This window comes from Pygocentrus nattereri, chromosome 24 (assembly GCF_015220715.1).
Source record: "Pygocentrus nattereri isolate fPygNat1 chromosome 24, fPygNat1.pri, whole genome shotgun sequence".
NCBI lineage: Eukaryota > Metazoa > Chordata > Actinopteri > Characiformes > Serrasalmidae > Pygocentrus > Pygocentrus nattereri.
In genome coordinates this window covers 31,632,254-31,656,480 of record NC_051234.1, presented here as the reverse complement: position 1 = coordinate 31,656,480, position 24,227 = coordinate 31,632,254, and the positions used below count along the sequence as shown (strand labels likewise).

General features: G+C 41.9%; 1 protein-coding gene across 8 annotated transcripts in view; it reads left to right on the top strand.

Moving 5' to 3' along the window:
* The window catches only part of asap1b (ArfGAP with SH3 domain, ankyrin repeat and PH domain 1b), a 146,494-nt gene that overhangs the window by 109,296 nt on the left and 12,971 nt on the right, over positions 1-24,227 (top strand). For 3 of the 8 annotated variants that reach the window (XM_017709225.2, XM_017709223.2, XM_017709221.2), the window contains 6 exons: positions 913-1,028; positions 4,404-4,471; positions 6,583-6,690; positions 9,895-10,114; positions 20,247-20,315; positions 23,685-23,843. In XM_017709225.2, coding sequence (XP_017564714.1) covers positions 913-1,028; positions 4,404-4,471; positions 6,583-6,690; positions 9,895-10,114; positions 20,247-20,315; positions 23,685-23,843 — 740 coding nt within the window. The remainder of the gene's footprint in view (positions 1-912; positions 1,029-4,403; positions 4,472-6,582; positions 6,691-9,894; positions 10,115-20,246; positions 20,316-23,684; positions 23,844-24,227) is intronic. The other 5 variants (XM_017709227.2, XM_017709226.2, XM_037533821.1 and 2 more) reach the window with 3 other exon arrangements.

The window sequence follows — 24,227 nt, the reverse complement described above, 5'->3', positions numbered from 1 at the left end:
GTATCAGTAAACCAGCTGCAGTGACTATTTTACTTATTTTATTTATACAAATGATCGATGTCCGTCTTAAATCTCTCTCTTTGCCGTTTCGTAGCTACTAGCTGGGCGAGACTGTCGTCTGTGTTGCTATGGTGACCAGCCGTCTGCGCTGATCTTCAGGGTTAAAGGGTGAATCAGCAGTTCTACATTAACTCCAGCGTTTAAGACCATTTACTGTTAAACTGTGTTGAAGGATCAGCAGAGCTTTATTTTACTGTAAAGGAGGATTATTTTATTATTACTATTATTACTAATCTGATTCAGCTGCGGAGCCTCAACAGGGCTGTAAAAGAGCCGCATGCTGCCGACTCCTGTTATAGAGCTTACTGGCATATTGCAGCCTTTTTCTGACAGTATGTAAAGGCCAATATTACAATAATGCTGTCAGACCCAGCAGACGTGAGTCATTTTATTAGCACTTTTGTTTTCCCCTCACAGAATTCAGAGCCTGTGTGCATCTTGATTTAATTACAAGCTCCAGAGGTTTTATTTATTTATTTATTTATTTTTAAAGACAAAAAATCAAGAGCAGAGCGGGAGCAGCACAGCGCCGTGGACAAGGCGGGGTTTCGGGCCTGTCGGGTGTATTTTATTCAGCTTACATAAGAGCATTAGTCATATCAGAAGCCGAGCTCATGCAGCCTATTAATGCCACTGCATCCAGTCTGCAGGGCTGAAAGGCAGTGGATTCCAGTTCCACTGATGTCTTTTTCAGGTGCTGCAGTGATTGAAGTGAAGTGCTAATACTGTGTTTGAAATGCAGATTTATGGGAATTGTGAATATTTCCATGTAATTTATCTATGAACTGCCTTTGCACATGACCTGTACGTTGTTTGTACGCTGCTGTCTGTGTGCTGTGTTGTGTTGTATAGTGGAAACCTGGATAAACAGACGGAGAGAGGAAACACGGCTCTGCACTACTGCTGCATCTACGATAAACACGAGTGCCTCAAGCTTCTCCTGAGAGGCAAACCTGCTACTGACATCAGTGAGTCTCACACACACTCACGCTTGGCTTCTACAATGTCAGGTCTGCATCTGTCTGTCTGTCTGTCTGTCTGTCTATCTATCTATCTATCTATCTATCTATCTATCTATCTGTCTGTCTGTCTGTCTATCTATCTATCTATCTATCTATCTGGCTGGCTGGCTGGCTGGCTGTCTGTCTGTCTAGCTATCTGTCTATCTATCTATCTATCTATCTGGCTGGCTGGCTGTCTAGCTGTCTGTCTGTCTGTCTGTCTGTCTATCTATCTATCTATCTATCTATCTGTATCTATCTATCTATATCTATCTATCTATCTATCTATCTGGCTGTCTGTCTATCTATCTATCTATGTATCTATCTGGCTGGCTGGCTGTCTAGCTGGCTGTCTGTCTGTCTGTCTATCTATCTATCTATCTATCTATCTATCTGGCTGTCTGGCTGTCTATCTATCTGTCTGTCTGTCTGTCTGGCTGTCTATCTATCTGTCTGTCTGTCTGTCTGTCTGTCTATCTCTATCTGGCTGGCTGGCTGTCTAGCTGTCTGTCTGTCTGTCTGTCGGTCTATCTATCTATCTGTCTATCTATCTATCTATCTATCTGGCTGGCTGGCTGTCTAGCTGGCTGTCTATCTGTCTGTCTGTCTATCTATCTATCTATCTATCTATCTGGCTGGGTGGCTGTCTAGCTGGCTGTCTATCTGTCTGTCTGTCTATCTATCTATCTATCTATCTGTCTGTCTGTCTGTCTGTCTGTCTGTCTATCTATCTATCTCTATCTATCTATCTATCTATCTGTCTGTCTGTCTGTCTGTCTATCTTTCTATCTGTCTGTCTGTCTGTCTGTCTGTCTGTCTGTCTATCTATCTATCTCTATCTGGCTGGCTGGCTGTCTGTCTAGTATTTCTCATTTTTTGTTATTTTTCCGTTTTTTGACATAATCTGATGATAATACTAATAATAGTAATAATAATAAAGCCTGTTGTCCTTTACATTGTGTGCAAATTTTATGAAAAATGGACTAAACGAAAAGACCTAAAATGACTTGGAAAAAACTCTGGTTCCATTGACTTGCATTAAAAGTAAAGCAGGTTTTTTTCCTTCTGTTGTAAAGTCACCAGGTTTTCTTCCAACAACAGCGAACACACATATTTATTATTGTTGTGTATATAAAAGTCAAATCAAATCACGTTTATTGTCACGTCACATTTACACAGGTGGAAAGTGAGTGAAAATCTTATGTGTGTAGCCCCCTTATAGAATTTAAACACAAATAAAAATAGAAATATCTAAGAAGAAACAGAAATATATATATACACCGACTGAATGTACACAATATACACTAGTACTGCACTATTCCAGTGTACAGTTGTACAGTAAGTTGTGAATATGCTGCTGTTCACGTTCCGTCTGTGCAGTTAGTCTGAGGGAGATAGATGAGATGCAGGTTCTCAGGGACAGGACGCTGATATAGAATCTTCCAGACTGTACAGGATACGGATAGAAGACGTACAAGATGCCAGTCTCTATGTTTAAGTACAGATGTGCTGGATTGAAGGTGCAGAGGATCAGAGTGAGTCTGATGGTGTGGATGAGGTGTGGATTGTCCCTGGGGATCATCATGATGAGGATTCAGAGGTGCAGTGACAGGCCTTTAGACTGATACACCAGCAGTACTGGCTGTTGAGCAACCCGATGGCCTCGGGGAAGAAACTGTCTCAGAACCGGCCGGTTCTGGACTTTATGCTTCTATATCTCCTCCCGCTCGGCAGCTGTGAGAACAGACAGTGACTTGGGTGGGTGGAATCCTTTAGAATCCTCCTGGTCTTCCTCAGGCAGTGGCTGGTGTATGAGTCCAAAAGGTTTGGGAGCTGGACCCCAATGATGCGCTGGGCTGTCTTCACCACCCTCTGCAGAGCTTTCCCCTCAATGGCAGTGCAGTTTCCATGCCAGGAGGTGATGGAGCTGTTAGAACGCTCTCCACAGTACATGTGTAGAATGTTCTGAGGATGTGGGGGTTCATGCCAAACCTCTTCAGCCGCCTGAGGTTCTCTTTCTTCCTGTCCACTATAAGCTCTTTGGTCTTGTTGACGTTGAGAGTGAGGTTGTTCTCCTGGCACCTGAGTGTCAGAAAGCTGACTCTTCTCTGAAGGCTTCCTCATTGTCATTGGAGATCAGGCCAACAATTGTGGTGTCATCTGCAAATTTGATGATGATGTTGGAGCTGTGTCTGTGTGGTTGGTTAGTGTAGTTGTTAACACCTCTGCCTTCTACACTGTAGTCTGGGGTTCAATCCCCCACCTGGGTAAACACCCTACACTATACCAATAAGGGTCCTTGGGCAAGACTCCTAACACCACCTTGGTGGTGATCAAATTGTAAGTCGCTCTGGATAAGAGTGTCTGCAAAATGCCGTAAATGTAAATGTGTCTGGCTGAGCAGTCGTGGGTGTACAGGGAGTACAAGAGAGGGCTGAGCACGCAGCCCTGAGGAGCTCCGGTGTTGAGGGTCAGTGAGGAGGAGGTGAAGCTGCCCATCTTTACCACCTGGCGTCGCCCCGTCAGGAAGTTCAGGATCCAGCTGCACAGAGAACTGTTCAGACCAACATCCCGAAGCTTAATGTCGAGCCTTGAGGGCATGATGGTGTTGAATGCTGGGCTGTAGTCCAGCATTCTCACATACGTGTTCCTTCTGTCCAGATGGGAGAGGGCAGTTTGTAGAGTCAGGGCTATCAGTGGATCTGTTCTGTCTAAAAGCAAACTGCAGTGGGTCCAGGGTGGCAGGTAGTGAGGAGCAGATGAAGTCTCTGACCAGCTTCTCAAGGCACTTGCTTATCTTCTTCAAATGGGTGGAAAACAGAATTGCTGTTACAGATTCTATGCAAAATAAATCCTAAATTACCTAAAATAATGAGCTTTTTGCAGAGTTGTGGTTCCGTTTTGTTCCACTCATCTTGACAAACAGTCTTCACGAGACTTTTTGCTGAACGCTGTTGACAGGATGTGTGGTTGAAGTGCATGTATGCCCTAGAGTTGTATTAAATACCAATATATAAAGCACTTTACCAAGTCAGAAGCAGCTTGGTAGTCTTGATATCAGAGGTTAGGCCTGTTTTTATCAATTGACACCAATTTTTTTTCAGGAAATTTGTCCGTGTGTGTTTTTGTGACGGGACATAAACCCTACACAGATGAAAGTCACCTTTCTGAACGGCCTACCTGAAATCGATGAGTGAAACATGCCCTCTTGTGGTTGTTGGCTACTGGTTTCTGCACTCTCTCCCTGATCCGTTACCACAGGCTGTGTGCTGCATGTAAGCACAGGTTTTATGCAGTAGCTGTGTGTATATTCTCTTGTGTGTCTGTTTGTGTTTCCTTTAGCCAATCAGAATGGAGAGACGGCATTAGACATAGCCAGGAGGATGAGGATCGACCAAAGCGCAGAGGCTGTAAGTAAATACTGCGTGTTCTTTAAGGAACGATGCGACAAAAAAAATCATATTTATGCAGTTTTCCATCTCCAGATTTCATCAGTCAGCCAAAACTTACGGCTGGACATCAATAGACACCAGTTCTTTCCATAAGCACATCCCAAAAACGCCTCAACGCGCTCAAACCGCCTCTGTGCTCTTTAAAGATGGACCAGGTGCCAAATCTAATCTATTAGGTGTAACGACATTCTGTTAGATGAAGTATTGATTTAAAAAAGTTCAAAATACAATAATTCATATCGTTATTAGTAAATTTGATCACAGTGTCTGCGTCACAGCTGCTGTCAAGCGCTTTTTTTCTTAGTTTTAGCTTTTCAACTCCTTGGGACCACCGGTGGGTCCAAACTGCACTTGGTCATGTTCTCCATAACGTTCATACTCCATGAGCTCCATTCAGAAGCTGGGCGTCGTGTGAGGCTGTAGCTCTTCTCTCCAGTCTAATAGACGGTGACGTCATTTTAAACCCTTATAATAAAAGAAGCTGAACTCAGTTTGTTTTTCTACTGAAAGTCGACCCGTTTTTCCCCAAATCTGGGCTCTAAACTATAAACAGACGGCGTCTCTTCAGTGATCTGCTCTGGAAACATCACTTTTAGAGAACAACACAAAGAACGGCCGAGATTTTTGGCTTTCAGCAGTGAATCGTAAGCATGTAGTGATATGTGGAGATCATAAAACACACGTTCTGTTCATCTGAGGGGCTTTTACCAAAATAAATAAATAAATAAAACAAAAATTTACATTTATTTCATGCAGTTACTCAATAATTCGCCCCACGATTCGGTCAGGTGGACAAACCGAACTATACCCTGGTGAATAAGAGGTAAAGTATTTCTGTATAATGATATACACAACTGGCAGATCTTCATGATGTTATGGCTGCAGCAGGTTCACAGCGTAAACAGAGCTATGGAGTTCATAAAAACGACTGGAATGGCCCGCGATTTCTCCCGGACTCAGTAGAGTCTGGGCTCGTGGAAACTGCGACTACTGTGACTGCAGCTCTGGATGTTGTAGCAGTTTCTCCAGGTTCTAGGACACCGTTCACTTCATGAGCCATGAATATTAAGTGTTATTTATCATGTTATGCTAAACATACACATACTATCTCAATTTCAACATTTTTAATTAATTATTAATTATAATTAATTGAATTAATAAATAGTTGTTTACTAAAAAGTAAATTATTTATTTTTAAAGGAATTGTTAACAGCAGTGAGGAGCTGAACTTTCCCCTCCTCTGCTGTCCCTGCAGACGGGCAGGGTCGCCTACAGAGCGGCGCTAGTAGCTGTTAATGAAGAGATGCTCTTTTATTAGAGGGGCTCATTTCAGAGGGAAGATCTCAACCACTGCCCTGTAGCTCAGGTCTAAGGGACAAGGTGACCCTCAGAAACAAGGGGCTAGGGGTAAGAATGAGAAGTGGGATTGAGCCTAAGTGTCCGTATGCCACCCTGACGTAAGTCATACTGTGTCCCAAACTATATCAGCCTGAAAAACCTTAACGAAGAGCTGGATGTGGTTTGAGCAGCTTGAGTAAAGTTTTGTGCACAGAGGAGATTTGGGTGACTGTTGACTTCAGGTGCTTGTTAGCAGTCTAAGCCTCATAGCTCCAGTGCTATGAGGTTAAATTTGGGCACCAAGACAGGTCTTGGCTGATCCAGTGCATCTGGGTAAATGTAATTTTTGCCAATAAGACAAGATGTTAATGTGGCTAACAAGGAATTGAAGTCAGCAGATAGTGCAGGTTTTCCTGAGAGCTCTCTAGAATCAAAACGTTTTATCTGAGGTCCTACTGTATAAATAAAAATGTGACTTTTATTATTAGCACTGGCGCTGCTGCTCCACGCCACATGCCTGCGCCCCGCTGTATTCAGTACATGGTGAATACAGAGAAGCTACTGAGTAGAAGAAAGTTACTATTTGTGGGGGTGATGGTTTCCGTGGTGGTGGTTTCCCGCAGCAGGCGGCGTCACGGAGAGGGTTTTGTGCACTAGGTGGCAGCAAGGAGTCAAATAGAAAATGAGGCTGTAATGTGTGAGCTTGACTTGTGTGTTTGTGTTTGTAACAGCTGATGCAAGCTGCAGAGGGCAAGTTCAACCCTAAAGTTCACGTTGAGTACGAGTGGAATCTTAGGCTGGAGGAGATGGACGAGAGCGATGACGATCTTGATGATAAGGTGAGAAGCACATACACAACACAGTGCGGAGATACACACTACACACTACAAACACACTACACACTACAAACCCTACACAAGAGGGTTTTATAAAGGGGTTTTTAGGCAGGGCAGTGGTGCTAGAACCATAAGAGAAAAGGGCAGGGCCTGAGATTGTGACCAGAATTACAGAGTGTGAGTGTGTGTGTGTGTGTGTGTGTGTGTGTGTGTGTGTGTGTGTGTGTGTGTGTGTATATATATATATATATATATATATATATATATATATATATATATATATATATATATATACACACACACACACACACACAGGTGTGAAAAAATGTTTTAGGTCACCAAACAAATGTAAATATTAGACAAAGATCACACAAGTAAACACACAATGCGGTTTATTAATGAAGGTCTTTATTATTGAGGGAAAAAGAAACCCAAACCTACAGGGCCCTGTGTGAAAAAGTGATTGCCCCCTAAGCCTAATAACTGGTTCACCCTCAGCAGCAACAACTGCAGTCGAGCGTTTGCGATAACTGGCAGTGAGTCTTTCACAGCGCTGTGGAGGAATTCTGCCCCACTCATCTGCAGAATTGTAAGTCAGTCACATTGCAGGGGTTCCGAGCATGAAGGTCATGCCACAGCATCTCAGTCAGATTTGGGTCAGGACTTTGACTAGGCCACTCAAGTCTTAATTTTGTTTGTCTTAAGCCGTTCAGAGGTGGACTAGCTGGTGTGACTTGGATCATTGTCCTGCTGCAGAACCCAAGTGCGCTTCAGCCTGAGGTCACTAACAGATGGCCGGACATTCTCCAGGATTTTTTGGTAGACAGCAGAATTCATGGTTCCATTTAACACAGCAAGTCTTCCAGGTCCTAAAGCAGCAAAACAGCCCCAGACCATCACACCACCACCACCACTACCACCACCATATTTCACTGTTGGTATGATGCTCCTTTTCTGAAATGCTGTGTTACTTCTACACCAGATGTAACGGGACATGCATCTTCCAAAAAGTTCAACTTTTGCCTCGTCAGGCCACAGAGTATTCTTGGGGATCATCAAGATGTTTGTGATCATCAAGACGAGCCTTTATGTTCTTTTTGCTCAGCAGTGGTTTTCGTCTTGGCACTCTGCCATGCAGGCCATTTTTGCCCAGTCTCTTTCTTATGGCGGAGTCATGAACTGGACCTTAACTGAGGCAAGTGAGGCCTGCAGTTCTTTGGATGTTGTTATGGGTCTTTTGTGACCTCTTGGATGAGTCGTCGCTGCACTCTTGGGGTAAATTTGGACGGCCGGCCACTCCTGGGAAGGTTCACCACTGTTACATGTTTTCGCCATTTGTGGATAATGGCTCTCAGTGTGTGTGGGCAGCTCGGTGGCGTGGTGGGTAGCGCTGTCACCTCACAGCAAGGAGGGCCTGGGTTCAATTCCCCTGCCGGGGACCAGGTGCTCTCTGTGTGGAGTTTGCATGTTCTCCCCGTGTCTGTGTGGGGTTCCTCCGGGTTCTCCGGTTTCCTCCCACAGTCCAAAGACATGCAGTCAGGCCGATTGGACATGCTAAACTGCCCCTAGGTGTGAGTGACTGTCTGTGTCTGTCTGTCTGCCCTGCGATGGACTGGCGACCTGTCCAGGGTGTATCCTGCCTTCCGCCCAAAGACTGCTGGGATAGGCTCCAGCACCCCCCCGCGACCCTGACGGAGAAGCGGCTTAGAAAATGGATGGATGGATGGATGGATGGGCTCTCTGTGTGGTTCGCTGGAGTCCCAAAGCTTTAGAAATGGCTTTATAACCTTTTCCAGTCTGATAGATCTCAATTACTTGTTTCTCTTTTGTTCCTGAATTTCTGTGGATCACAGCATCAGGTCTAGCTTTTGAGGATCTTTTGGTCTGCTTCACTTTGTCAGGCAGTTCCTATTTAAGTGATTTCTTGATTGAGAACAGGTGTGGCTGTAATCAGGCCTGGGCGTGGCTCTGGAAATGGAACTCAGCTTTCCAAAGATGTGATAAATAACAGTTAATTTATGTTTTAAAGGTGGGGGGGGGTATTTACGAAACATTTAAGAGATCAGGAAGGGGGCATACACTTTTTCACACCACTGTTTGCATATATAGATAGATAGATAAGATCGGTCTTATTATTAATTATTAATTAATAAGTTAAGAGACCCTTATTAGTCCCACAATGGGGAAGTTTCACCTCCACATTTTACCCACCTGTGCAGTGAAACATCACGTACACACGTGCCGGAGCAGTTGGGGGTGAGGTGCCTTACCCAAGGGCACTTCAGTCACTTACTGTTGGCTCAGGGGATCAAACCGGCGACCTTCTGGTCACAGGGCTGGTTCCCTAACCTACAGCGTGTGACTGCCCTCAATACATCATCACTGTCCAATGAAAAACAAGCATCTCCCATATGGTAGCTTTAATAGAGAGGGAAAATGTTCTTTTCTTTCAGTGTAAGTTAATGTAAAGAGAATTTGTTCAAAGCAGTTTTGCAGTGTTTCTGCTGGTCCAGTCATCATGAATTGAGCTGCTGAGCTCAAATTATACAGAAAACCAAAAGTTCCAGAAAATATAAATTCTATTTTTTTTGGACCGTGACGATATAATTTTCCTTTGACATCATTTGGAGATGCTCGTTTCCCTTCACATTGTGTGTCTATTTCATGATGAATGGTCTAAAAGAAACAGCCCAAAATTACCTGGAAAACAATCTGGTTCCATTGACTTACATTAAAAGTAAAGTAGGTTTTTTTTTTTCCTTTTCCTGTAAAGTTACCGTTTTGGACATATGAAGGTTTTGCTCCGATACCAGCGATATTCTCTCTAAATGACAGGAAGCAATTAAAAAGAAACTTAAAGTAAAATGTATGCGATGTGTTCATATTTCTGTAGTATCCTGGCTGCATCATTTGAATATATTGGAGCTTCTGGATGTACTTGGCTGATACTCCAATAAACCAATAAGCATTATGATAATGTACTCTGGGTGATAAAGTATGAGCCTCTCCACACCGGTTAGTGTTAGAATAGAAGGGAGTTTGTAAATATGTTTAGATGGTAAAATAAAATAAATTTTTACACAAATCTGCTTAGAAATGTTAGGATGAGAAGGCGCTGAGGGCTTCCCACTGAAAACGACAGATTGGGCGGCGCTGCTTCGGACAATTCTGATCACTCGTGCTCTTTGTTCCCTTTCTGTCTCACAGCCGAGTCCAGTGAAGAAAGACCGGAGGCCTCAGAGTTTCTGTCACTCGTCCAGCCTCTCCCCTCATGATAAACTGCCGCTGCCGGTTTTCTCCGGTCATCGTGATAAGCAGCGTCTCTCCTACAGCTCCTTCACCAACCAGATGTACAGCGTCTCCACTGACTGTCCGTCCTCTCCTGTGAGCGATGCCCCTCCTCTGCCGCCCAGGAACGCAGGCAAAGGTAAACTCCACCCTCCGACACACCTCAGCCAATCACGCTCTGAACTGCCACCCAGGAACGTCAAGTGCTCCCATTTCTGCTCCCAGCATTTCTTTAACCGCTCAGACTCTTTCATATTAGACGTATAGTTAAATCAGCTTGAAGTTATTTTTGTCGTTAAGCTGATTTGTCTTTAGGAGAACGCTCTGCGTTAAAGGGAACCGAGTTTAAGAACCGGAGATTGTAATCTCAAATTTAATCCTCCATAATGAGATATGCTGTACAGCTATGCAGTTATACAACAGCCTGTCATATGACTAAATAAGAGTCAGCTTAACTTCAGGGAGGCCTTGACTCACTATGATACAGTCTGTTCTGTTTAAAGTTATTCTGTTCTTCCCGAGTGGAATTCTGCACTCAGGAAAACTGGAAAGACGGAATACTTGGATCCAAGTCAGGGCTGCCCACAGTTGGCCATTGATGACCTTTGATTCAGCCTGTTTTATTTTTAAATTATTATTATTATTGTATTATAATAAAGGTATTTTAGTAACAAAATATGGTATAACGTTATAAAATACATTGATACCTGATTTGAATCCTCCCTTCTTCATTAATATATCTTTGTGTCCTTTTGGCCCTCAGCCCACCACAGACTTTGGCTCCCCAAGAAAAAAAGTTTTACACCCATGTTTATGGTCTTGGATTTGTAAAACTGTCCAGCTTTCAAACTTACAAGAATGATAAGCAGGTTTGAAAAAATAAATCAGTACAAAATTATTGATAAATATCTGTATTTCTATCATTTTTAAACACACAAGTATATCACAGTTGCATATGTAGTATCTCAGAGGTGCGACAAGGCCTTTCACATTAGCCACGTTTACTTATAGCGTAATAATCCATTAATAATCCGACTGATGGCGCAATCGGAATGGAATACGTCCATGTAAACACCTCAGTCAGAACAGACTAGTTCGATTGAGGCCATTCAGAATACAGTTTCTATCTGATTGATCGAGGTGGGTAATCCTGTAAATAATCCGTTAAATAGAAGAATAATATCCGTGTAAACGCCTGTATCCGATGACATTCCCTATCGGAAAGTTTAAGTCAGTTCTGCATGAGCGTCGCGTCACAGTGAGAGTTTATACCGTTCAACACGGCGGAGCAGAAACTGGTCTGCAGAGGAGACGAAGTTCATGCTCTGATCTTTAAAAGACGGCGGTGGGACGGACGTCCAGCTTATGCGTCTCAGAGCGCGACGTCTTCCTCTCGGCCTTCTTTAATAGGGACATGTGAAGGACGTTTTCCTGAGTCTGACGTCATTTTAAAGCAGTTAGAAACACAATCACTGCTCACTGCTGCTCATCTCACTCTGACTGTACTCGCGGGATGCTGGTTGTCATGGTAACGTCTACACTGAGTGGTTCTCTACACGTGCAGGTAGTTTTGGATCTGATTACTTGTAGTGGGGATGAAAACAGAGATTTTCCATAAGATTGTTAAATGGATTGAGAATAAGCACCTCATTCTTAATCTATAGTCGGAGTGTATTCAGTCGGATTGACCGCGATCTTTCGCAGCAGCTGAGTCTGAGTTTGGAAAAGAAAAAAAAAAGGCACATCAGATTTTGGAAAAAAAACCTACATTTACACTAATGCTTTTCATTTCAGAGTAGATGACTGTGGCTGTAGTTTGTGCCTTTTAATAAGTAAGAAAAATACAGATTTTGTCATTAAAAATGCTCGATGGATCATTGGCTCCCTGGCTTTTAGAGTGGTGTTTAATAAGAAAAATGTATTAGACGTGATGTGAAGGTTTTGGTGGGTTTTTTTCCCTAAATATCGCTGTAGACTTCACCATGACCTAATATTAAACCACAATTCAGAACGAAACGCGTTGATTCTAATGGCATTATCTCTGTGTCAGCATGCCACTCACTGATTTTCCTCCCATCACTTTATCAATAATTATGGCTAAAGCAATAAGTGGTCCCAGCTTTAGTTCCTAATATTTTCTGGAATGCTGTTCCAGAGTTCAGGAGCTATGTAAGAAAATGATGTTCTGCCAAAATGAGCTGTGAGGGATCTTAAGAGTTTACAGTAAGCCTGCCTCGGCTGACTGTCTAGACCAGGGGTATTTAATTAAAATTTAATAAGGTCCAGTTAGAGAAAATCTCCTCAAGCGAAGGTCCAGAACATCATAACGTCTAATCTGCATCGTGACTCAGCGCCATATACTGTTTACTGAAGTAGCCGAGTAGGAATATCAGCATCTTATACAGTCGACAACTGAATATCAGGTCAAATAAAGTCCAGTTCGGTCAGATTTCAACAACATTTACTGAACATCAGATCAAATAAAGTCCAGTTCGGTCAGATTTCAACAACATTTACTGAACATCAGATCAAATAAAGTCCAGTTCGCTCAGATTTCACCAACATTTACTGAACATCAGATCAAATAAAGTCCAGTTCGGTCAGATTTCAACAACATTTACTGAACATCAGATCAAATAAAGTCCAGTTCGGTCAGATTTCAACAACATTTACTGAACATCAGATCAAATAAAGTCCAGTTCGGTCAGATTTCAACAACATTTACTGAACATCAGATCAAATAAAGTCCAGTTCGTTCAGATTTCACCAACATTTACTGAACATCAGATCAAATGAAGTCCAGTTCGGTCAGATTTCAACAACATTTACTGAACATCAGATCAAATAATGTCCAGTTCGGTCAGATTTCAACAACATTTACTGAACATCAGATCAAATAAAGTCCAGTTCGGTCAGATTTCAACAACATTTACTGAACATCAGATCAAATAAAGTCCAGTTCGGTCAGATTTCAACAACATTTACTGAACATCAGATCAAATAAAGTCCAGTTCGCTCAGATTTCAACAACATTTACTGAACATCAGATCAAATAAAGTCCAGTTCGGTCAGATTTCAACAACATTTACTGAACATCAGATCAAATAAAGTCCAGTTCGGTCAGATTTCAACAACATTTACTGAACATCAGATCAAATAAAGTCCAGTTCGGTCAGATTTCAACAACATTTACTGAACATCAGATCAAATAAAGTCCAGTTCGGTCAGATTTCAACACCATTTACTGAACATCAGATCAAATAAAGTCCAGTTCGGTCAGATTTCAACACCATTTACTGAACATCAGATCAAATAAAGTCCAGTTCGGTCAGATTTCAACATTATTTACTGAACATCAGATCAAATAAAGTCCAGTTCGGTCAGATTTCAACATTATTTACTGAACATCAGATCAAATAAAGTCCAGTTCGGTCAAATTTCAACAACATTTACTGAACATCAGATCAAATAAAGTCCAGTTCGCTCAGATTTCACCAACATTTACTGAACATCAGATCAAATAAAGTCCAGTTCGGTCAGATTTCAACATTATTTACTGAACATCAGATCAAATAAAGTCCAGTTCGGTCAGATTTCAACATTATTTACTGAACATCAGATCAAATAAAGTCCAGTTCGGTCAAATTTCAACAACATTTACTGAACATCAGATCAAATAAAGTCCAGTTCGCTCAGATTTCACCAACATTTACTGAATATCAGATCAAATAAAGTCCAGTTCGGTCAGATTTCAACAACATTTACTGAACATCAGATCAAATAAAGTCCAGTTCGGTCAGATTTCACCAACATTTACTGAATATCAGATCAAATAAAGTCCAGTTCGGTCAGATTTCAACAACATTTACTGAACATCAGATCAAATAAAGTCCAGTTCGGTCAAATTTCAACAACATTTATTGTCAGTTTTCTCTTTTTAGATCACGTCATGTGGAATAACTTCCCTCTGACTCACTTTCTTCTCTGACTGCTGTTTCTCTCCTCGTCCCTCCCCTGTGAGGCGTCACTCACTCGAGTCTCAGAGCTCATCGTAATGCACAGATCTGATTGGCTGAGTAGCATCACGTGTGATATTTACAATGCATGTGATAAATAAAGCTACCATAAAGGCTAGAAAAGTTACACAGATTAAAACAGGACCACCCCATCGAAATTCAATAATTCTCCACAGTTTATCGGTTACAGATCCAGGTCCGCATAGGACAGTGTCTGGGTCTGGATTCAGACCGCGGCCCACCTATTAGTGACCTTTGGTCTAGATGGACTATAATGGTCAGCAAGATCTTTCAGTGTCATCAGTCAGACCTCATGGTCAATGCAGAAGCCAATTTAGACTGAATAAGGGCGCAGTAATATGCTCAGGCTTTCCATTCCTGAGCTGTTTGAGCCTGTTTAGAGAGACAGCAGGGCCGTCAATAACATGTTACGACACAATGTAACTTCGCAAGTTCATGAAAATGAACATCATTTTGCCCTTAAGCTAAGTCAGATCATTCCTTTTATCCAATTGTGGCGATGAAGCCTCCCTCACACTGGGGGCAGTAGGGAGATATATCACCCCCTTGTCACAAACACAAAAGACAATGGAAAAATCTAAAGAGTATTCATTAAAGACAAAACACTCACAGCTTTTCTTAATACTTACAGCATGTATAGTACTGTACAAAAGTTTGTGGTGCCTAAGATTCAGAAAAAAAAAAATAATACAATCAGTAGTGATTTTATTTTTCATAACTCCTCCTTGTTGCACCACAGGATTATTTATAGCTAAAGATATCTCCTACCTGGTTTGGCTAATTTTGAAAGACATCAAAAAGATAAGACAATATGGTTTTTGTAAAAAGAAAAAAAAAGCAATATTGAAAACATACAAAAACTGTTAGAAAAGAAAGTAAATAAAAACAAAATGCAATGATGTGCAAATCATCAAAACCCTATATTTAATTGAAAATAGTACAAAGACAAAGGTTGAAACTGAGAAATTTTATTGTATTTTAAAAAATATTTGCCCGTTTTGAATTTGATGCCAACAACATGCTCCAAAAAAGTTGGGATGGGTGAACAAAAGGCTGGTAAAGTTGCGTAATGCTAAAAAAAACACTTGGTGGCTGATTGGCAACAGATCAGTGACATGATTGGGTATAAAGAGCAGCTCAGAGAGGCGGAGTCTTTCAGAAGTAAAGAGGAGGAGGGGTCACCACTCTGTGAAACACTGACCATCAAATAGAGCAACAGTTCAAGAAGAACGTTCCTCAACATAAAACAGCAAAGAGCTTCTGCTTTTCATCGTCTACGGTCAGAATATCATTAAAGACTCAGAGAATCTGGAGAAATCTCTGTCTGTGAGGGACGAGGCTGAACACCAGGATCTGCTGGCCGTGATCTTTGGGCCCTCAGGCAGCACTGCATTAAAAACAGACATGATTCTGACACTACAACTGCATCCACAAACGCTGTTAAACTCTAAAACACAAAGAAGAACCCAAATATAAACAGGATCCAGAAACGCTGCCACCTTCTCTGGGCCTGAGCTCATTTAAAATGAACTGAGGGGAAGTGGAAAAGTGTCCGGTGGTCCAGTGAATCAACATTTGAAATTCCTTATGGAAATCCTGGACACTGTGTCCTCCGGGCTGAAGACCACTCAGCTTGTTATCAGTGCTCAGTTCTAAAGCCAGCATTCGTGATGGTTTAGGGGCATTAGTGCACATGGCATGCTGAAATCACCATTAATGTTGAATGATATATACGTGTTTTGGTAACGTATGCTGCCATCCAGATGACGTCTTTTTCAGTATTGCTCCGTATTAAAAGAGTCCGGGTGCTAAACTGACCTCTGTACTCACCACTGAAAACATTTGGTGCATTATGAAATGAAAAATATGACAAATGAGACTCTGAACTGACGATCAGCTGAAATCCTGAATCAAACAAGAACAGAAAACATTTAACTTTCTCAACTACAGCAGCGTCTCCTCAGTTCCCAAACACTCAGAGCGCTGATAAAGAAGAGGAGATGAAGCACAGCGGTGAACAGGACCCCGTTCCGACTTTTATGGAACATGTTGTTGGCATCAAATTCAAAGTGGGCAGATATTTTTCTAAATTTCTCAGTTTCAACATTTGATTTGTTGTCTTTGTAGTATCTTCCTTTAAAAATAGGGTTTACATGATTTGCAGATCATTGCATCCTGTTTTTATTTACATTCTGCACAGCGTCCCAACTTTTATTTTTGAGGTTGTTTTTTTTTTTTTGTTTAAAAATTAAACACATCTAAATCTTTCAGTCAGTGAAAACGATCTTTAAATAGGACTGCAGTTTTAACAACTCAGTAGAATAGTATATGAACTGTATATGAACTGTATATGAACGTAGCCTCTGCTGCAGATCATCATATAGATGTTCTCACAGAGCACGAGAATTCTGTCCATAGGGTTTTAGATGCTTCGCCACCACACCTACTGCTGAAAACCACGATTTTCACAGTTACGAAAGAAGTGGACGTTTTCCAAGCACCTCACCCACACACACACGCGCACACACACACACATGCACACACACACGCATACACGAGCACACAAACACACACACGCGCGCACACACACACACACACACACGCACACACACACACGCATACACGAGCACACAAACACACGCACACACTCTCTCACACATACACACTCTGTTTCTCACACACACACACACACCTACACACACTCTCACACATACACGAACACATACACACTCTGCTTCACACACACACACACACTCACTCACACACACACACACACAAATACACGTGCACACACACTCTTACAACACACACATATACTCACACACACATGCACACACACATACTATTGCATGCACACACAAATACACAAACACACACACACATATATATATCACACATTCACACACACACACACACACACACACCTTGCTCAGGAATGGTGTTTGTCGTCAGGAATCTGAAGGGTGAGACAGAGGTGTTCTTTTCAAGGAAAAGAGTAGCTTTAGGCAAGACAAAGGGAGAGAGAGAGAGAGAGAGAGAGAGAGAGAGAGAGAAGCAGGCTGGATGTGGGAGGAGATGAGAGGCAGTGAGGGGAGGAAGGAAGGAAGGAAGAGAAAATGGAGAATATCCGTCAGAGTAACTGCTGCTTACTACACACAACCACAGTGCTTTTCAGTCTGAGTGAGGTGACAGCAGGCAGCAGATCATTAACACGCCCTCAGAGTGGAGAGCAGCAGGAGCACAGCTGTGCCATGGCCTTCTAACGGAGCACCACGCTACACAATCACATGAGAACCGTGTACAGTCGTTTACACAGGCTTCACTTGATTTTCTAAGGAAAAATAAATGAACTCAGTCTCTACAGAGAACAGAGTTACAGATCAGAAGAGATTAGATGCGTCACTACTTTACTAGAATCAACACGGTTTAACTTTTAAACAGGTGGTTTGACATCCTACACACAAAAATGAGGGTTCTTCAAGGGTTCTTTAGTAAAGATAATGGTTCTACATAGACCCATGAACACTCAAAGCACCGTTTGTATGATTAAGGCAAGTTTATTTATATATGTTTATTATTTATTCATTTATTATAAATAAGTGTATTTATATAGCACCTTTCATGCACTGTTGTCAATCAAAGTGCTTTACAAATGAGATCAACAAACGAGTTTCAGAAAGTACAGAGTTTTTAAAAAAAGGAAAGTAATGAGAATTGATATCAAAACGTGATTAAAACAATAGATTAAAAAGAGAAAATCAATAAACTAAATATCGAATTAGAAATTCAATTAGAATCATTAAAAAATCTAATTAAATTGAAAGTTAGATTAGATTAGTGTTCTTTGCATTGTGAAAGGGTTCTTCAGACTGATGGAAGAATGTGCTAAATGTGGTTCTATATAGCATCAAAAAGGGTTCTTCTGTGATTACATAACAGTAGTAGATCCCTTTTTGGTGCTATATAAAACCCTTTTTTAAAAAGATTCAGTATAGATCCACATACAGTCTGAAGAATGCTTTCATGACGCAAAGAACTCTTTGTGTTCATGGTTCATTTTATTTACTGAAGAACCCTTGAAGAACCATCACTTTAATGTGTGTACATTAATACTACGTTTGTTGTACCTAATATGTGATCGGGTTTCAGACATTGCACACAACAGATTCTGGTCTCAGACAAACACGAGTAAAATCGCGTCTCGGCTCTCGTTTATCAGGTGAAACAAGTCGTTTTAAACTCGGTCGGTACCTTCGGAGAAAAAGACGCCAAGCTAAGCTGAGCAGCCATGAACTCTCAGACAAGAAAGTGTGTGATTTTTGCAGTTCCACTCTTTCTTACTAGATTAATTACATTTATGGTTAATTTAGTTGTCAAATTTCACACGATATTAATACACTCCAACCATAACCCTTACTTAACTGTGCTTTTATGTTCTTTTATTTTACAAATATTAAACTTCAACTCGCATGCTATCACTGCGTTTGCTCCCACATCTGCTCCAGAGTTAGGAACCTAGAAGAAATCCGCAGGACCCTAGGACCCTAGGACCCTAGGACCCTGACTAGTTTTCAGTGTTATGTGGGAGCGGGCGGGAATCCAGCCCACTGTGGGCGTGAGCGGGATGGAACATGCATGACGAGAGATCCTGAAAATGAACGAACAGCCTAAATAATGTAGAACAATCACAGTCACATATACAAACAACACAAAACAGTAACAGTAAAACAGTTTAATTAATTCTAAAGAGCTGCAAAGCAACAATTCGCGCATGACGACATGCAGATTCTCGTAGCTTAGACCTGATTCACTCATACTGCTTTCATTTCAGCGCTTATCTTAAGTGGTCAGCACTTTCTCACATGACGTGCCGCAGTTCGTCCCAGAGCGCCGATTTTTTCCGTGCATCATGCCCTTCACAGAGCAAGATGCACTAGAATAAGCCATGAAAATGAAGCAGAAAACCATATAAAAACTTAAAATGCTATTTTTAAAATGTATTTTATTTAATTTATGCTGGAAAACTAGTATAACATGCTGTGCTGCAGAGAGATTAACCGGTCAGTCTACCAGACTTGAAACTTTTGCCTGATCACAAGTCAGAATGCTGCCGAGGATAAACAAACATACTGTGCCTTCAGTCGGACGGCCACAGGTGCAGATACCGGCAAAACACCAAAAATATGTGCTCTGTGGTTTAATTCCTGCTGTGTTTACTGGGAATAAATGGTGTTTGGTGAAGTTAGTCCCAGTGAGCCTGATGATCATGACTGCCCTGCTATTTCAGCAGAGAAGAATGTCTTCGTGAATTGACCGTGTCAGATATCGGCTGTCAGTTCACCTTGACGGGACTGGGCAGGCGGGAGCGGGACTAATGACTTCAGTTTTCTGCAGGAGTGGGTGGGATGAAATCTTGCGGGAGTGGGACTGAAAAACCAGTCCCCTGTTTTAGGAATTAATCAATTACCACAGTCCTGGACGAAAATTCACACCCGTTGTTGTTTTTTTTTAACGACTCTGAGCGCTGAGCAGTTACGCGGCACACCACTCAGCACGTTGCCTGTACATCGCTATTCAGTTAAAGCCATGTCGAGACCTCGGAAACCACAGTGGCTCACGAGGCTTGAAAGTTACTCAAATCCAAGCGGTCAGTCTTTTAGATAAACCGAGAAATGTTAGCGGTCTGTCACCTCAGCTAATGTCACAGCCTGGCCTTTTTATCACCTCAGATCTTTCAGATTGAAGAGTTTTGGAGACGCAGTAAAATGATGGCAAACATGAAAAGTGATGTTAGGTTTTATTTCCTGAGTGGGGTGAAAATTTAGCTTGAACCTGATGTTTTTAACTCTGTCAGGCTCATGTGGTTTCTAACGCTGTGCAGCATAAACTGGGCGAAATGTAGGATTTAGTTTCTCATTATCATCAAAACCAGCATTTCAAAAGAAAACGACTGATTAACCAAGCAAAGCTTTTCTCTTCCTTACCTTACTGCGGTCATTTCTAGCTTTTCATCTGGTATCTTACTTTAATAAGGTTTTTTATTGGTTGGTATTATTGATTTTGTTATTGCTTAATATTGTTATTGATTTGTTCTTATTATTTATCATTCCTGACTTCTTGATTTCACGTTGCGTTTCCCTGTAAATGACACCGTCTATGTAAATTCCATTTCTCTCTCTCTCTCTTTCTCTTTCTTTCTCTTTCTTTCTCTTTCTTTCTCTTTCTTTCCTGCAGCTCCTCCTCTGGCATTCCTTGGTTCTCATTCGCACTATGCTACTCTGGCTAGCACTCGACCATACATCAGTGACTATCTGCCTTTTTATTTGCCTGTTCTCCTCCTCCTCCTCCTCCTCTTCCTCCTCCTCCTCCTCCTCTTTTGTAATCCAGTTATGACCTAATTCTGATCCTTCAGTGACATTATTGGAGCTTAACCCACTAACACTGCATCATGATTAGCGGAATAGCTGGAGCGCAGCCTGTAGCAGTCGTACCGACCGGGCGTTGTCACTGTTTGCTGCTTGACTGGACGCTAATAAGCACCTGAAAGCACATGCCTTGCTTGGTGTCCGTTGCAATTGAACTGCTTTATGTGTTAAACTGAAATGAGCAGTGATGTTTCACCACAGCCAGCTTTGCCTGAACCTTCACTCATCTGACCTCAGCCTGAGCTTTTCATTGGCTGCTGTAGAGCAAGAGTGGTCTCCCAGTTGGCTGAACCAGGGTTTCTCAACCACCAGGCCGTGGACCACGAGTGGGCTGCGAAGCACCCTGTGGTGGTCCCCGGGCCTGTAGTGAGAAGGGGAAACGGGTCATGCAACAACGGTCCTTCATCTGTTTTTAACGCTCGTGTCCAGAAGCAAAACACACTGGCTCAAAGTTTCAGTCGTCCACTTTTCAATCAGCCGCAATTTCGCATAATTTTACCACCATTATGTCTGATTTTGGGTATGAAACAAACACTCGGCATGTCATAGCACCCAAAAATTCCTGAAATTTTCCCAAATTTCCCCCCAAAAATTTAAGCAAAATGCTTTTTGTTGTTTTTTCGGTGGGCCTTTATGCCTCCTAGTGATAAATAGGTGGACCTTGAGGTGAAAAGGTTGAGAACCCCTGGTGCTGTTCTGCCTTTGCTGTCTTCGTCCTCTGGTGTTCTCGCGGTCATTCTGACATTGTTTACCATTTACATTGTGGCAATGATGTTGTGTAGTGGTGACGTTTCTCCACTGGTAATGCATTGCCTTGTCTGAATTTCTGAGCTATGCTGTTACTCCTGCCTCCTGCCTCAGCTCTCCCCGACTTCACTTATTCTATCGTCCAGCACTAAACCGAAAGCTTTCCCCTTCGGCGGCTTCTGCCCCTTTCCCTCTGACAGGATAACCCTCGCTTCCCTTAGCTTGGGATTCAGCACAGCTTCAGCTTTATTCATTAAACTTTCCCTCCTCTAACCCTCCCTCCTAGACCCTGTTCAGAACTATAAGGGAAACTCCACTGATTTTTCAAAAATTCTACATAATTAAACGGTTGGAATGTGTTGGTGTGAAACGCTCCGTTCTAGAGAAACGTTCCAGATCAGAGCTGTTCACAGTGGTGGTGATAGGAACCAGACGTCCACCTCTAAAAGCCCCCTTACGTGGATTGGTTATGAATTCACTGCCTGACGTGTTTTATTTTGGTTTAATCCATACGTGGTTGAAGGGTACGTGACTATTTTCCCGTTCCTACATCACCGTTCCATATAAACTCAGAAGACTCGTGTAGGTTCACTGGTGGTTTTGGATGGTAAATTAAATGGCACTATTTGCATATACATTTATATACATCATGACTCCTGGTTCCCATCACCACCACTATAAAGAAATCAGTTTCTCTACAGTGAACCTCTTCACACCAATCCATGCTGGATGACTTTGTTTACGTCTCAAACACTGAATTACTCAGATATATTGAAAAATAGGTGGACTTTCATTCAGAAATTGCTTTAATTGACACAGTGTGACCTAGAGACCATCTGCCATGGATGGATGTGGTTATTTGAAAACAACTCATAGCGTTTGTTTATTTACTGAAATATTGGAATAAGACTGGATTTTGGGATTTAAAGATTGAAATGGCTTTCATATTAATTAGATTTTTGACTGAGCATTTAATTAGAACTACAGTCAGTGGCAGGACACAAGTAGCTGACTGTGTGTCCAACATTGAACAAAAAAAGCCAGCGTGTCAGCACAGCTGTGTGTCATATATGAATAGTTCAAGCGAAAAAGACACATTTGCAATGTTCTCTGATTCAGACTTTCCATCTATTTTTCAAACTCGCTGCATAATCAAGCGGTTAAGATGTAAACAAAGTAGTTCAGGGTGGTTTGATGTGAAGTGCTTCAGAACGTTCACTGTGGTGGTGATGGGAACCAAACGTCTGAAGAGTTTATTGCCTTTGCAAGTCAAGTCAAAGTTTGTTTATATTGCGCTGTTTACAGCAGGTGTTGTCACAAAGCAGCTTTACACAAAAATCCGGGTCCGAGCCCCCATGAGCGTCGCCAGTGGCAACAGTGGCAAGGAAAAACTCCCCAATAGCAGGAGGAAGAAACCTTGAGAAGAACCAAGACTGAAAAGGGGAACCCATCCTGCTCTGGACCACAAACAGCATCCGTATAAAATATTAGAGTATGAAACAGGGAAAAACAGCTGATTGGTTCATTCGATATTTTGAGTTTATGCAGCAAAAGCATGACATGCTGCCAAATATGCTGCCCGATGCCCGAGAGACAGTTTCGTGATAAGGTTTTGGCCTAAAATGTATATTTTAAAGTCACATCTGTAGCAATGAGGTACAAACAGGGTGCTGTTAGGCAAAATAGTGCCCAAAAAAACCCGTATTTTTCAGATTTTAAAACTATTTTACCTTTGTCTACATAACTTTGAAGAAGTGTGTAGATTGATGTGTGTGTTCGTTTCGGATAGGAAATAAAATGGCTATATTTGTGTAGATATTGTGACCTCTGGTTCCTATCACCACCACTTTCTGCAGTTCCCCTTTAAACTTTACTTTTCTCTTTTATCTTTACTTTCACTTTTGCTTAAAGCTCAAAAGTTCAGATCACCTCTTATGCCAGCTGTAATGTAACAAACAAGGGGTTAAACATTCTGAATTTTCATAACGATGTCAAAAATCTTCACATTAGGAGATACAAATGTTATTTTTTGAGGATGCAGATATTCAGCTAGTGTATCGCTGTAGTCAGAACAAAACCTCGTATCTCCAAAACGGTGACTTTACAGGAGATGGGAGAGACCTTTTTATTTTTAATGGAAGTCAATGGAACCAGACTTTTTACCAAGTTATTTTGGTTTTCAGGTCGTTTCTTTTGGTCTGTTGTTCATGAAATTTACACACAATGTAAAAGACGAGAGGTTTTGTCCCGACCGCAGCGATATTCTGTAAAAAGCCCATCAATAGTATCTGCACTATAGACTTTAGCTCAGTGTTGAACTCAAATTCCATAGTTTTTCCTTTTATTCTTCCATCTCCTTCCCTGCCTTCTCCTCCCTCTTTTTCCTTTTTCCGTTAATTGAACCAATATTATTTGTCTCCTTTGCCCCGTCCCATGGCCTCATTGCATGATGATGTTGTTTTTGTTTTCTTGTTTGTGTTTATGTTTGCGTTCCCTCTAGCCCCTCCCTCGTCATCCTCCCCTCTCTTCCCTGGCTCCCAGATCCCCATTAACAGCAACTCCACCCTGTCCAAGAAGAGGCCCCCGCCCCCTCCCCCTGGACACAAACGAACGCTGTCTGACCCCCCCACCCCGCTCTCCCATACCCCTCACTGTAAAGGTGCGCCACCAGGTCTGATCAGAAGGACCTCATTCCTCCTACCTGGCAAAATCAGCTGAGTGAATTTGAGCTGATTTCCAAAAACCAGCGTTTAGCCTAAGGCTCATGATGCAAGAAAACCCTTAAATCATGCAAAGGGTTGTTTGAGTGTTCATGGTTCTATTTAGAACCATTTTCTTTACAAAAGAACCTTTGAAGCACTTTTTTACAAGTGCAGCGTTTGAGATCAGCTTTTAGTGTTGCTCAGGGTTTCTCCTTAACTGAGGACCTTGCAGACCTAAGCTTGTCTTATACAACCCAGGTATGAGGAATGGGTCCCAGGTCCTTTTGTTCTTGTTCATACCCATGTTCATAAGCCGTTGTCGGTTCTTGACGTTGTTTTGA